Genomic DNA, 14,811 nt, shown 5'->3' with positions numbered 1-14,811 from the left:
TTGGGGTTTTATTTTTCAGGGGGTGAGGGGTCCTTCCCCAATTGTCCCCATGTTGGGGAATAAGAGATTTGAAAGTCTAGGTTTGAGATCAAATAAGTCACCAATTGCTGTTCCAAACTCAATTAGAATGTCAGAACTTTTACCTAATAGTGGTGCTCGAAACATGCACAAATTCCCATTGGAACACAGCCACTTTAAAAGTGCAGGGCTTGTGCTACGGCCACACCTTCATCTCACAGGAAGCATATATATGTGAGGAGGAAGCTGAAAGCTCCATCTATCCATTGATGTAAATATATCCTCTAGCCGATTCCCAGTTTGTCCACTAGATAGCAATAGGAGATCACATGTCTCTTGGCCACTTGAAACCAGCTGCATCTGGTTTGCGTGAGTCACTGTCCCAAAATGTCTGAACTTATTTCTCAGCATGGGGGTTTCTTATGACAGTAGTAGGATTTGCTATCGATTTCCCAAAAAACAATGCCTGTAGCTTTCAAATAATATGTAACTTTCTATTTTCAAAACAACCGCTCAGAGTTTAACTTGTCAATCGGGTTCGGGTAGAAATTGGATTAAAATCTGATCCCATTTATGCAGAAATATAGAAAATCCTAAAGGGTTCACAAACTTTTCCCTTACCACTGTAACTGCTGGCTAGGTTAATTTACTAACTGTGCTATAGATACAGAGGTGGAGGCATCAGAGTCAAACTACTTGGAACTTGTCCAAACTCTTCTAGATGACCCACTTGAGAGGGAACACTTCTTCCAGGTTGGTGTGAGAACAATATTTATAAAACAGACATTTCAATCAAGGAGGTAAACTAAACCGCAGTCTATTCCACTGAAATCCTTGTTACTGGCTTACTCAGTACTGCTGAACCTCAACTTGTATGCATTACAGAGGAAACGTGCCATAAGGACGGCGGGTGATTGCTTCTGACCAAAACACCAGTTGTAATTTGATGTTCTGTCTTCTAGGATGTTTTTCAGAGGAATCCGGCCCCATGTTTGACACATCCCTGATGTGGGAGTTCCTCTCCAGACTGGAGAAGCTGCTTCCAACACCAACATTTCAACAGGTAGGTTCAATTTCAAGAGAGAATTGTGGCAGTCTTGTATTTCTGATGTCTTTGTCTGGTAGTACTAACAGGAAGTTTGCCCCACTGTGTATTATGTTGTCATATTGCTGAGTGTAACATACATTCTTGTTACTTGGTCAATAGAATTTGTGGCACATTTTTAAAACCACATCCCGTTCTCAGACAGCATCCTGGCTCAGACATGCCCCCTCTATGCTGAAGGAGTGTGCACAGTCTGTGACTCAACCTCAGCCTTTGAAGACTCTCCTCCAACACCACAGATGCCATTGGCTACTACCACTGATATTAACCATGTGCTAACTTACTAGATTCTGTAGGCTACCATCAACAAAACTAGATCAACATTGTCGACAATGTCATTGGCAGACGATGTCGAATGGCCATGGTCGCTGGAGGAGACAAAGGCGCTGATCTCTGTATGGTCAGACGAACAGAATATTCTGAAAATGGAGCAAACGTGTAGAAACAAACATGTTTACAGGGACATTTCGGAGCGGCTAAATGACATTGGTGTCAAACGGACGTGGAAGCAGTGTCAAAATAGGATGAAGGCCTTGAAGTGGAGATACAGACAAACCCGCATAGACCCAAGCAGTAGTGACCGAACAACCTTTCCATTATTTTCCGAACTGGACGAATTTCTCGCCGCCATGCCTGATCTAACTGAGTCCAAGGAAACTGGCGACGAGGAAGATGGTAAGCAAAGGTTAAATGTGTAGTTTTCAGTGACACACCATCATCGCTAATTGCTTTCTTGAACTATGTATAGATTTAAATTACAAAAAAAAATGGAGTAACATTATTTTATATTTCATCAAGACTTTCAAGAGTTTTGTTATCGCCGGGTAAATGTCTGAATTATAGTGTGTGAGCGATGTCACAATTTCGGCCAGGATATGGGTGGGTATAATTTGTAGAACGTTCCAAAAACGTCTAAAGTACAAGGTTGCCAACAAACAACGCATACAAAGTAGCTTGATCAATTCACCTAGATAACTAGTTGCCGAACAGGCATCAACTCACCACGTAGCTTACTTATTCTTAACGTTTGTCCAGAGTGAGGACAGAAAGTTTTAGGAATAAACGTGGCGAGTGAAACACGTAATTCAATAGCCCACTCACTACCCGGTATCTTATTCTGCCGCTATACAACTTTGTATTTACTTAGTTTTTTAAACGTTCCACAAATTATACCCACCCTTGTCACTTGTTTAGAATGGACATTCGTCCTCAGCCTTTCCCAACACCCCGGACACACACGTTAAAGGTCCAATACAGCCGTTTTTTTAAATCGAAATATCAAAGTCCCTGGATTAGGACCTACGCTGCTTCTTGTGTTAGGTATACAACCCATGTTGTAGAGCATGAACCTGCAGGAGCGAATTACTGCTTTGATGTTTGCAGTGAACAACAGGGTGTTGTCCAGGTTCTTTGCACTCTGGGTGGGGGACACTGTGGAGTTGTCAACCGTGATGGAGAGGTCTTGAAGAGGGCAGGCCTTCCCCAGGAGGAAGAGCAGCTCCATCTTGTTGAGATTGAGGTGGGTGTCCGACACCCAAGCTGAGATATCTTCCAGGCACTCTACGTGTTGCCATCTGGATGTTAGAAGGGGGGGGACCTAGTGTCATCCGCATAGCAATGAAAGGAGAGACCGTGTGACAATATGACTGAGCCAAGTGACTTGGTGTATAGAGAGAAGAGGAGAGGGCCTAGAACCAAGCCCTGGTCACCTGATTTTGTGTTGTGTTTTCCTACGGCTTGCCATGTAGGATGCAATCAAAGAGCCTGAGACGCCCAGCCCTGGTGGTCCACAGTGTCAAAGGCAGAGGATAAAACTAGGAGGATGAGCCCAGAGGAGAGAGAGTCAGCTTTGGCAGCGCTGAGAGCCTCTGTTACACAGAGAAGAGCTGTCTCCGGTTGAGTGACTCGTCTTGAAGTTTGACCGCTTCGGGTCGAGAATATCGTTCTGAGAGAGAGATGGCGAGAGAGTTGGTCAGGGAAAGTATGCTCAAGTGTTTTGGAAGGAAAAGAAAGAAGGGATACCTGTCTGTAGTGTTTTAAGTCAGAGGAGCCGAGTGTTGGTTTCGTGAGGAGCGGATGTCGTGGCAACCTTTTCAAAGGGATTGACCATGTCGGGGGGGGGATTAAGGAAACAGGAGAAGGTGGAAAAGAGTATCCTAGGGTTAGAGGCAGAAGCTTGACAGAAGTTTGAAAATAGAAAGTGGCTTTAGCAATGGATACAGAGTAAGAGAAGCTAGAGAGGAGGGTGGGAAAGGATGACCGGTCCTCTGTAAGTTTAGTTTGACTCCATTTTCACTCAGCTGCCAACCGCCCTGTTCTGTAAGCTTGCAATGAGTCACTCAGCCACAGAGCAGGAGGGGAGGGCCAAGCTGACTGGGAGGAAAGGGGACAGTGTGAGCAGTGGAGGCTGGTGGGAGGAGCTGTAGGAGGATGGGCTCATTCTTTTGGCTGGAATGGAATAAAAGGACCGGAGTAAAGCACGTGGTTTCCATATGTTTGATACCGTTCCATTTATTCCACTCCAGCCAATACAATGAGCCCATCCCCCTATAGCTCCTCCCACCAGTCTCCACTGAGTGCGAGTCATAGGATGCGGAAAGGGAGGGGAGTAGGGTGGAAGAGGCAGAATTAGGATACAGGAGGGAGAATAATATAATATAATAATATATGCCATTTAGCAGACGCTTTTATCCAAAGCGACTTAGTCATGTGTGCATACATTCTACGTATGGGTGGTCCTGGGAATCGAACCCACTACCCTGGCGTTACAAGCGCCATGCTCTACCAACTGAGCTACAGAAGGACCATGGATTTACCAGAAGGTAGATATGATAGTAGTGGGAGAGAGAGAGAGCAATCTTCGCTTTGTGACAGTGCATTGCCATCTGGGTATCTGGGGGTGGGTTTCAGTGAGATTAGTAGGCAAAAGTATTGCCTGCCTTGCGAGTGGGAAGGGACTGGGAAAGGGTGAGGACAAAAGAGGCAAGGATGGGAAAGAGAGCATTGAAATAAATTAATTGAAGCCAGACTTTGGGAGGTTGAAGTCGTTGAGTACGAAGAGCGGTGAGCCATTGTCAAGAAATTAGTATATCAGGGTGACCAAAATTCCATCCCACCAAAACAGGCTGAAATTTCAGGTGTTATTTTCATACAGCTTTTACACTAAAGGGCATTATCAGAATTTTCACATTGTCACAGTATTATTCCTACCTCATAGTGTGGAAATATACACTGAGGATACAAAACATTAAGAACACTTGCTCATTCCATGACAGACTGACCAGGTGAAAGCTATGATCCCTAAATAATGTCACTTGTTTAATCCACTTTTTTTTTGGTTTAAGCCTTGTGACAATTGAGACATGGATTGTGTATGTGGGCCATTCAGTATATGAAATACAAATGGTATAGAGAGAAATATTCCTATAATCTCAACCTAAAACTTCTTACCTGGGAATATTGAAGACTCATGTTAAAAGGAACCACCAGTTTTCATATGTTCTCATGTTCTGAGCAAGGAACTTAAATGTTAGCTTTTTTACATAGCACATATTGCACTTTTACTTTCTTCTCCAACACTTTGTTTTTGAATTATTTAAACCAAATTGAACATTTTTCATTATTTATTTGAGGCTAAATTGATGCATAATATTAAGTTAAAATAAGTGTTCATTCAGTATTGTTGAAATTGTCATTATTGCAAATAAATAAATGTTTTTAAAAAAATTGGCCGATTAATCGGTATCAGCTTTTTTTGGTCCTCCAATAACCGGCAAAAATCATAATCGGTCGACCTCTAGTCCATGGTTACACATTGTCTGCAGTTGTGAGGCCGGTTGGAAGTACTGTCAAATTCTCTAAAATTAAGTTGGAGGTGGCATATGGTAGAGAAATTAACGTTCAATTATCTGGCAACAGCTCTGGTGGACCTTCCTGCAGTCAGCATGGCAATTGCATGTTCCCTCAACTTGAGACATCTGTGGCGTTGTGTGACACAACTGCACATTTTAGTGGCCTTATTGTGCCCAGCACAAGGTGCACCTGTGTAATGATCATAATGTTTAATCAGCTTCTTGATATGCCAAACCTATCAGGTGGATGGATTATCTTGGCAATGGAGAAATGCTCACTAACAGGGATGCAAACAAATTTGTGCACAATATTGGCAACAAGTAAGCTTTTTGTGAGGGATCTTTACTTTCAGCTCATGAAACATGAGACCAACACTTTACATGTTGCGTTTATTTTTTTTTTCCAGTATATAAACAGTTTTCGACTGCACAGGGCCTTGGCACAGGGTGCAGCGCCTCTGGATTGAGAGCAGTTTTCGGGGGGTAAGTGCCTTGTTCAAGAACACAACAGCAGGGCCCAGTTTTTCAAAACTAGTTTTAGAAATCGAATTGAATTAAATGTTAGAATGGGTTATTTCAACACAGAAAAATGTTATGCTGATTCTCAGAATAGGGATTCATATTTGGTCATCCAATCTGACCTTTTATTCAGGAATGAATGTTGTTTTTGCATTTTTCAAAACCCAAAGGCTGTGATTAGGATTGTTTTGATGCTGTTAATCTTGATCCCGCTGGAAGGGTGACTACAGCATGGATTTAGAAAGTTGAATGGCACTACAAGCAAGATATTGTCAATTTAACGAAGATTGGGAGGTTTAAAAAACATCTTTCTTTCATCTGAAAACCAAAGCTTCATTATGTTAAATTTACTGCAGTATAGGTACAGTATGTGGTCAGTTGTTATATTGAGAAGTATCAAATAAAGGCATGTACTTACATGTAAGTGGAATGCCGGCTCTATTTAAACAAACAAAAAAAATCTTAGTTACCTATATTCATGTAGGTTCAAGTCTGTTTCACTATGAAAGTGGAGAAGTAGTTATAGTTAAGTAGTTATAGGATATATAACCTGTCCAGTGGAAGGTAAATCTCTAGGCTACTGCCACCCACATTTAGCTAGCCAGCAACAAAACATCACCGGGATGTGTGAGATCTGCTCATCTGTACGCTGCAATTTCAAGAAAGTGTGACCTGGAACGTCAACAAAGCATTTCTTTCCTACCAGGTCGTCCTCTTCCTCTGTCGTCTCTGCGTCTTCTGGTTCCTCCACTGCGGCTGGTGTCCGCAGCTCTATGGCAAGTTGTTCAGCGCAGAGACACAATGGACTACGGGTTGGTGGAGGAGTTTGTGACCACTGTGTTGGAGATAACCCCTGATCTGATGAGTTACAGAGAGAAAGCCCAGCTCGTTATGGGACTGCGGGCACAGGTGAGAAATTAAGAGGGGTGTGGTTGAGTTAGAAAATTGGGTGACCTGGTGTTGTCGAAATCCCCCTACAGAAATCGATGTTTGTTTCGTCCTCTACAGTATTTATTATTCATTATGTTCCCAGGTAAGCTGACTGAGAACACGTTCTCATTTGCAGCAACGACCTGGGGAATAGTTAAAGTGGAGAGGAGGGGGATGAATGAGCCAATTGTAAACTGGGGATTATTAGGTGACCGTGATGGTTTAAGGGCCAGATTGGGAATTTAGCCAGGACACCAGGGTTAACACCCCTACTCTTACAATAAGTGCCATGGGATCTTTAATGACCTCAGAGAGTCAGGACACCCGTTTAACGTTCCATCCGAAAGACTGCACTCTACACAGGGCAGTGTTCCCAATCACTGCCCTGGGGGATTGGGATTTTTTTTAGACCAGAGGAAAGTGCCTCCAACTGGCCCTCCAACACCACTTCCAGCAGCATCTGGTCTCCTATCCAGGGACTGACCAGGACCAACCCTGCTTAGCTTCAGAAGCAAGCCAGCAGTGGTATGCAGGGTAGTATGCTGCTGACTAAAGTAAGGGCCCTTACAACACTACCATATTTCTATGACTAAGTGAAGGTATGCCGTATAACTGATTTACAATGGGCTTTGCAGGAGGCGAGGCAGGTTGCGCTTGTCCCACATGGCCAATCATATTAGCCGCACACTCTGGTCATGCCGCCTATTGTCAAGGTCTGGATGGATAGGCGCAGGAGAAGGACTAGTCGGATAAGTCATTTTATCAAATAACAACAACATTAATTGTTGCAAGACACTAAACAGACGCTTTATATGCTGTATTGTATTGACGTTTTGATTTAGCTCGCACGCTAGGTGCCCATGCTAGCCAAACAGCTGTGGTCTTCTCAATGAAAATAAACACCTTGTGGGCGTAGCCTATATGACGACGGAGTGACGTGGCTTCTCTTAATACAGGCTTCGGCTGTACTTTAGGATATACCACCGACTGTAATATTCCTACATCGTATTCACTGCCAGATTGGTTTGCGTCCAAAATGTTTCAGTGTTACCTGTTTGTTGACAGCTGGTTCTGGAGTTGTGTCGCTCTGATCATTCAGCCGACCCGGAGACCGTCCAGCCACACCTGAGCAGGATGAGGACCTGCATCATCACTCATAGAGAAAAGGAGGTGAGTGCCAGTCTGTGATCAAGACTTGTAACTCTGCCGGCCAGGTTAATTGACCTACTGTGTTATGTATACTTTCTGTAGATAGATACAGAGGTGGAGGCATCAGAGTCAAACTTCTTGGAACTTGTCCAAACTCTTCTAGATGACCCACTTGAGAGGGAACACTTCTTCCAGGTTGGTGTGAGAACAATATTTCTGCTAAACTGACATTGAAATCAAGGAGGTAAACTGAACCGCAGTGTGTGTGTGCACAATCTTGTCCTCATTCTGAATGGTGTGGCTGTTGAACAAGTTGAGGAGACTAAATGACTTGGCGTTACCTTAGATAGTAAACTGTCACGGTCAAAACATACAGGTTCAACGGCTGTAAAGATGGGGGGGAGGTCTGTCCGTAATAAAGAGGTGCTCTGCTTTTTTGACACCACACTCCAAAAAGCAAGTCCTGCAGGCTCTAGTTTTGTCTTAACGTGATTCTTGTCCAGTCATATGGTCAAGTGCTGCAAAGAAAGACCTCGTTAAGCTGCAGCTGTCCCAGAACAGAGCGGTACGTCAGAGGGCTGATATAAATACTATTCATGCCAGTCTCTCTTGGCTAAGAGTTGAGGAGAGACTGACTGAATCGCTTGTGTTGAACAATCATGTTATAACATAATCAACAGCACTGACACGCACACAGTTCCCCCACCAGACATGTCACCAGGTGTCTTTTCACACTCCCCAAATCCAGAACAAATCAAATTAAAGGAAAGCGGACAGTGTTATATAGAGGCGTTATTGCATGGAGCTCCCTTCCATCTCATATTGCTTAAATGATCAGCAAACCTGGTTTAAAAAAAACCAGCTAAAGCAACACCTCGATGGTTTGTGTGTTTATGTATTGATATGTAGGCTACGTGTGCCGCTTTTTAGATGTATGTCGTTTTGTCCTTGAGCTGTTCTTGTCTATTAATGTTCTGTTTTATGTCACGTTTCAACAGCTAATGAGAATCCTAATAAAATACAAAAATACAAAAAATGGTATCCCATTGAAGTCCTCATCACTCCCACTACTCAGTTCTGCCGGATCGCAACTTGTAGCTAATATTGAGTTGACGCTGTTAGGTTCTGAACAAACGGGAGTTAAAAACTCAAACGGACAACTAGGAAAAATCTCAAACCAAGTTTATTCACCCACCGGGTCATACAGCTGCGAAGACGAGGCATGATTACACAAGCACATGTGTTTATAACCTTCTAATAGGCGGGGTCAACTCTTTGCACGTCTCGACAGCCAATACTTCTCTGTTGCTAGGCAGGACCTTAATTGGGTCCTCTCACTGCCGGACGCTAGAACCTCCGTGTGCGTGGAAGTGAAGGTATGTGAGAGGACTGTAGTAGGAGGGCTGTTGTGGTGGGCCCCTCTGCCCCCCCCCCCCAGAGGTTTCCTCTCACTTCATCAGTTCGCTCCTCCTGCTGCTGGCCTGCCTTATCAGACTTCACTATTGCCCTTTGCCTCCCTCCTTAGAAACAACAAGTTCAATCAATACGTTCTAGTATGGAAACATGAAGAAGTATATTTCAAGCTAGAATCCAACAACGTACAGCTACTAATGACGTCAATAGGATGCCTCACACTCAATTAAGAATGCATTTCATCTGTTGCACACCACTCAGATGCACTTTAATGTGTCTTCTAGGAAGTTTTTCCAGAGGAATTTGGCCCCATGTATGACAAGGCACTGCAGACTCTGATGTGGGAGTTCCTCTCCAGGCTGGAGAAACTGCTCCCAACACCAACATTTCAACAGGTATGAGCAATTTGGGAAGAGCCGGCAGTGTCAGCCTTGGCCGATTGTTGAATTGATGTTGTCATATTGCTGAGTGTACCATACATTCTTGTTGTTATTTGGTCAATTGAATTTGTTGCACATTTTTAAAACCACCTCCCGTTCTCAGACAGCATCCTGGCTCAGACCTGCCCCCTCTATGCTGAAGGAGTGTGCACAGTCTGTGACTCAACCTCAGCCTTTGAAGACTCTCCTCCAACACCACAGATGCCATGGCCATTTGTTCGCTAATGGTAGGCTTTTTTCCCCCAGCTCTGTTTTCATAACAGTAGAAAATAAATGTTTTGTAACATTTTTAAATCATGTTTGTAACCACCTGCTCAGAGACGAACAGCCGTGTAACGTTTGCAGAGCGTGAGATGTTCTTGGTGTTTGAAAGGAAACCTGGGCGGAAGCAGCGTGGCTCTGCATTCATTTACGCTTAATATGTTATTTTCAAGATATCGATTTCGTAAAGAGCTGAGGCATGGAGCTGGAAAGATTAAATCATTCATATTTCTAAACAGAGGACTGACCATTCGTGATACCAAAATAGTTTTAACCAGGTTTTGAGGCTATATGGTGTTTTACAAACAATCTTATATTTGGGGTTCTGATATGGTTACGACAGTTGAACTAAGCTCATGAAGCATTTATAAGTTATATTCTTCAAGAATCAATGGGTATGTAATGGATTTAAAGGTATAAAAAACCCATGTAGCAATCACAATAAGACATTTTATTGTTCTCTCTTTTCCACTTTCAGCTCATTCATCTTGTGCTGATGATCGCATCCTCTCTTCACTGTCTCACACGTTCTCGGAGAGGGTGGAAATGGACATCGATGAAGCACGCTCACATAGCCAGTCTGTAGCCACATGTGCACCCAGAAAAGAAAGGGACACTTTGATAGAGAAAGATCATGCAGAGAAGCCGCTGGGGATGAGTTTGGACACGGTTAAGAAGACAGTGGATATGACGGATAGAAGGAACGAAGAATGGGGAGAAGGGAACTATGAGGAGAGCCTGCAGCATCAGTTGGCTTATAATGTTTTACAGGTCGAGGTTGTCGATGGAGAAGACATGTCCTCAACGTCATCGACGACAGCCGACAACGTCGGACAGACCTGGACCCCAACGGAAACGGAAGCGCTGATCTCTGTATGGTCAAAGAAACCGATTCTTCGGGAGATGGAACGGAGTTACAGAAAACAACATGTGTACGGCAACATTTCAGAGCAGGTGAAGGAGCTTGGCGTCAAAAGGACTCGGAAGCAGTGTCAAACAAAGATAAAGGACGTGAAGCACAGCTACAGACGAGCACTGAGGAACCCAAGCAGTAGTGGCCGAGCGACCTGTCCGTTCTTTTCTGAACTGCACACCTTTCTCGCCGCCACGCATGATGCAACTGATACCCAGTTGCCTGAGTCGAAGGAAACGCTCAAGGTTTCGGATCCAGAAGTCATGTTCTGCGATCAGGATGAAGGGCCTTCTGTGGATGTCAAGTTAGAGAATCTACACGAGGAAATGGCTTTCGGAAAGGAGACGCACAAGACACTCACCGGAGTGAGAGCAGACGCGAGGAAAGGGGATGAGGCTTTTCACAGCCCTCAGAGTGACAGCAGGGTGAAAATCGGAGGAATATCCCGCCGTTGCGAACAGATGGTTGAAGACACGTCAGATTTGGACCTTCAGCCCGTAGTGATGTTGACGCAACTTGATGAGACCCTTCTGATGACCGGTGAGTAAAACATTTTGATATCACTTAGAACAATATATTCATTTATGGACGTTTTACGTGTGTGGAAAATGTCATTCCAACTCTCAAGTTAGGGGTGAGTGACTACCTTCTGTATCCTCCTCTCAACACCAGATGGTGATCCTCGTCCTGCTTCCCATACCACGGGGCAGTCTTCGAAAAGAAGCAAGCGCGCCAAAATATGCTCCTTTTGTGGGAAGAGTTTTGTTGAAGCAAAGGATTTGACAACACACATGAGATCTCACACTGAGCAGAGCCCTCATCAGTGCACCCAGTGTGGGGAAGGCTTTGAACATCCGGACGACTTACAAAAACATTGGCAGAATGATTGTGAGGAGATGATGAAACAGGAGGTCAATGAACATCAGCATGGAAAGGACAGGATCTCGGGAGAGTCCAGTGATGCAAGTACTGATCCAAAAACATGCCATCTATGCCATGAGACCTTTGAATTTCAGTGTGTGTTGAAAAACCGTCTTATTGTATTTCACAAAGGCAAAAGCCTTTATAAGTGTCCTCTGTGTATGAAGGGTTTTGGGTACCTCCGTGATTTGAAGAAAGACCAGAGTAAAAAAAGAGGTCGTCCTACAAGTGATGCCGTCAAAAAAAGGAAGGAGTTGGGGTCAAATGGAAATGTTGCCGGACTGAACTCGACCCCCAACAAGTGCCCTGACGTCTTCAAGTGCTCTTTTTGTGAAGAGATCTTTTCTCGGTGCATGGACCTGAAGAGCCACTACAGTCGTACTCATCAATTTACTGGGCCGTTCCCCTGCCCTTCTTGTCAGAAGACTTTTGTTTCGTTAACTGAGCTGCGCTTACATCAGAGAAATGAGTCCACTCCTTACCAGTGCTCTTTGTGCCAGCGCTCATTCTTATCACTCGACAAGCTGACTGTTCATGAGAGAATTCACACAGGGGAAAAACCGTACCTCTGTGCTGAGTGTGGAAAAACTTTCCGGGATGCCAAAACCCTGGAAGAACACTCTAAGATTCATGTTGAGGGAGAACTCCACACCTGCTCCCATTGTGGGAAAAGTTTCAAGCGAAAAGAACTGTTGAAACAACACATGTTAAATCACAGAGATGCCGCTTTCATCTGCCCAGACTGCGGGAAGAAGTTTTTTCGGTTGGTATGGTTAAGAAGGCATATGTTAATCCACACTGGCGAGAGACCGTTCCTCTGTGATCTCTGCGGGAAAGGTTTCAAATCTACAGTTGAATTGAGATTGCACACCCGGACACACACTGGAGAACGGCCATTCAAGTGCCCAGAATGTGGAACGAGTTTTAAGCAGAAGTGTCATCTGCAGATACATCGGCGGACACACACAGGGGAGCGGCCGTATCCGTGCAACGTGTGCGATAAACGCTTTTATGTCAGCAAAGATAGAAAACGACATATGCTCATCCATACTGGAGAGAAGCCATTCAAATGTCAAGTGTGTGACACGGCTTTCAACCGTAAAGGGCATTTGAGGGTACACCAACAAACCAAGAGGTGTTCATATAGGCACACAAGTCCCCTATGTAACACATCATTATAATAAGTGGTTTCCTGACTGACAGAACTAGACCTGTTCCTGTAAGCCACATTTTAAGATGTGCGTCTCGTCAAGTAATAATATGAAGTTAAGAAAGTATTTTACAAAGTGACAGCAACAATATAAACTACGGAGTAGTAGCCTGTTTTTGTTTTTTGTTACAATGATGGATTTTGTAAAAAAAAAAAAACACTTAAAAGGACGTGTTATTACATTGTTTTTTAAAGGCATGGGCATAGCGTTTGGTTATTTTAGTTATTTAGTTGGGTCATTCCTAGTCTGCGGTGCCTTTTGGACCTTCTAACTTTTGGGGGAAAAGTATCTTTAGATTTTTCTTTTTGTATTCTATCAGAAAAATTACATGTTTGACTTTATGAAAAACATATTGGTCAAGCTCGGGCACTTAAATGTTTAGGTGCATTTTCCAACCGGTTAGGTACATAATCCTAACAGTGTCAACATAACTGGAAATTTGGAGCCTAAATTGGCCATAGCTCTGTGAGGGAGCAAGATTGAGGTAGCATAATGGTGAACACTTGAACCGGATTTGAACTTCCCTATCAAACGTTTTAAAATTGAGGAATTTGAGTGGGACATACAGAATAACAACATGACAAAAATAGATAAGTGTTTATTTATTTTGCCTTTGCACCATTGTTTTCCCACCAAAAAAGTATGACACTTCCTGAATAGAGAGAAATAGTAAATATTGGTGTTGTTTTGTAGGCACTAACTCCATGGTTCGTTGGACAAAGCCTATGGGGGGAAATGAATGGTGTCTTTTGTAGGGGTTTTGGATAAACGCTGAAAATAAGGTCTGTGGTAAACACAGGCTTAGGAGATCTGACCTGTTTTTGTTCTATGAGATAATCTTTGTCAGCTAACTAGACTTTGAGGTTTGAAACATCTATGTAATAATAAACAAAACGTATATAAGATCTAAGCCTGTGTTAACCTCCGACCTTATTATCGGCATTTAACCCAAAACCCTATTCTTTCCCCATTTTAATTTCCCCCCATAGGAATATCTGCTTTAAAGGACTACAAGCTGGCAAGCTCTATGTGGTGGCATTGTAGGAAGGGGCTGTTTTAAAGGAGCAGTACAACAAAATAACAGGGTGGGAAGTGACATCAGGGACACACAGAAAATCTTAAATAAAATAATAAATACAATAATCATGAAAAAAAACTTTTGAAGAGAGAGAAATGAACTAGGACTGTAAAATAATGAAGAAAGCTTTTAAATATTTTAATGGGTTCTATTTCTCATGGACATTGATGGATAACAGTTGAGTTCATGGCAAAAAACACCTACATCCACTGAGAAAAAGTATGCGTTATGCATACAATTAATTACCTTTCAAGATCCACATTTTTGTGTTTTCACAGTAAGACACTTGACCTTTTCATATTTAAAGCTTTTTGGAATCAACATTTTACACTAAATAAGAAGTGATAGTTCCTGGGTACAGAAAAAGCACCACATTGTAGGAATGACCCTGACGTTTCTGGCCTGCATTTCAGTCATATTGCACAGATTATCAGACTCGAGTCATATCGATAGGGTGCTTCAATTGTTCAACACCACCTCAACATCAATTTTTTTGGGGTGATGGAAATAAAATGATAAAGGGGTGTGTTTCTTGTTATTGGGAGGAGGGAGTATGATTCAATGGTTTATGATCAAATTCAATGTTAAAGTTAATTTTCAGCAATTCTACACATTTTGTTGAGTAGAGAACATATTTGTAGTTTTAAAGCTACTTTCCTGGAATACTGCACAATTTGCTTTGCAGTTTTAAAACTAATATCCTGCAATTATACACATTTTGCCTTGACTTATGTCATGTTCATACAATATCTGGTTGAATAACAAAATCAAGAGGGGCCCCCAAAAAGGCTAGAGGGGGGCCCCTGGAGGTGCCCTTCGGACCCTTGGTAATTCATCCCTGATTACTAAAAGGTTTAGACAGCTAGCGAGACTAATTTACCTAGGAATATATAACATTTTAACTGAGTGACTATCAACTACTGATACACTACCAATTTAGAAATTGCAACCCTGTATTCTACTATCAACAGTAAATTGAGACTGGATTCCTAAAGAAAATAT

The 14,811-nt window shown here is 42.9% G+C and overlaps 1 protein-coding gene across 1 annotated transcript; it reads left to right on the top strand.

The window, feature by feature from the left end:
• The first annotated feature begins 281 nt into the window (after nucleotides 1–281).
• LOC118399046 (zinc finger protein 574-like) lies at nucleotides 282–14,466 on the top strand. The gene is made up of 10 exons (XM_052472005.1): nucleotides 282–771; nucleotides 981–1,081; nucleotides 1,265–1,798; nucleotides 6,200–6,402; nucleotides 7,489–7,593; nucleotides 7,675–7,767; nucleotides 9,270–9,380; nucleotides 9,529–9,652; nucleotides 10,165–11,139; nucleotides 11,272–14,466. Exons 3-10 carry the CDS (start codon nucleotides 1,456–1,458, stop codon nucleotides 12,699–12,701), a joined length of 3,384 nt encoding a protein of 1,127 aa, XP_052327965.1. The 5' UTR covers nucleotides 282–771; nucleotides 981–1,081; nucleotides 1,265–1,455; the 3' UTR covers nucleotides 12,702–14,466.
• Nucleotides 14,467–14,811: the final 345 nt, after the last annotated feature.

Source organism: Oncorhynchus keta, chromosome 20 (assembly GCF_023373465.1).
Source record: "Oncorhynchus keta strain PuntledgeMale-10-30-2019 chromosome 20, Oket_V2, whole genome shotgun sequence".
NCBI lineage: Eukaryota > Metazoa > Chordata > Actinopteri > Salmoniformes > Salmonidae > Oncorhynchus > Oncorhynchus keta.
Note: the sequence above shows the minus strand (reverse complement) of the source record. Positions and strands in the feature narration are given on the sequence as shown.

Coding starts and splice junctions, on each gene's coding strand:
- LOC118399046 (XM_052472005.1), top strand. CDS start 1,456: ATGTCATTGGCAGACGATGTCGAATGGCCATGGTCGCTGGAGGAGACA. Junction 7,594..7,674: donor TCACTCATAGAGAAAAGGAG/GTGAGTGCCAGT, acceptor TACTTTCTGTAG/ATAGATACAGAGGTGGAGGC. Junction 9,653..10,164: donor TGGCCATTTGTTCGCTAATG/GTAGGCTTTTTT, acceptor TTCCACTTTCAG/CTCATTCATCTTGTGCTGAT.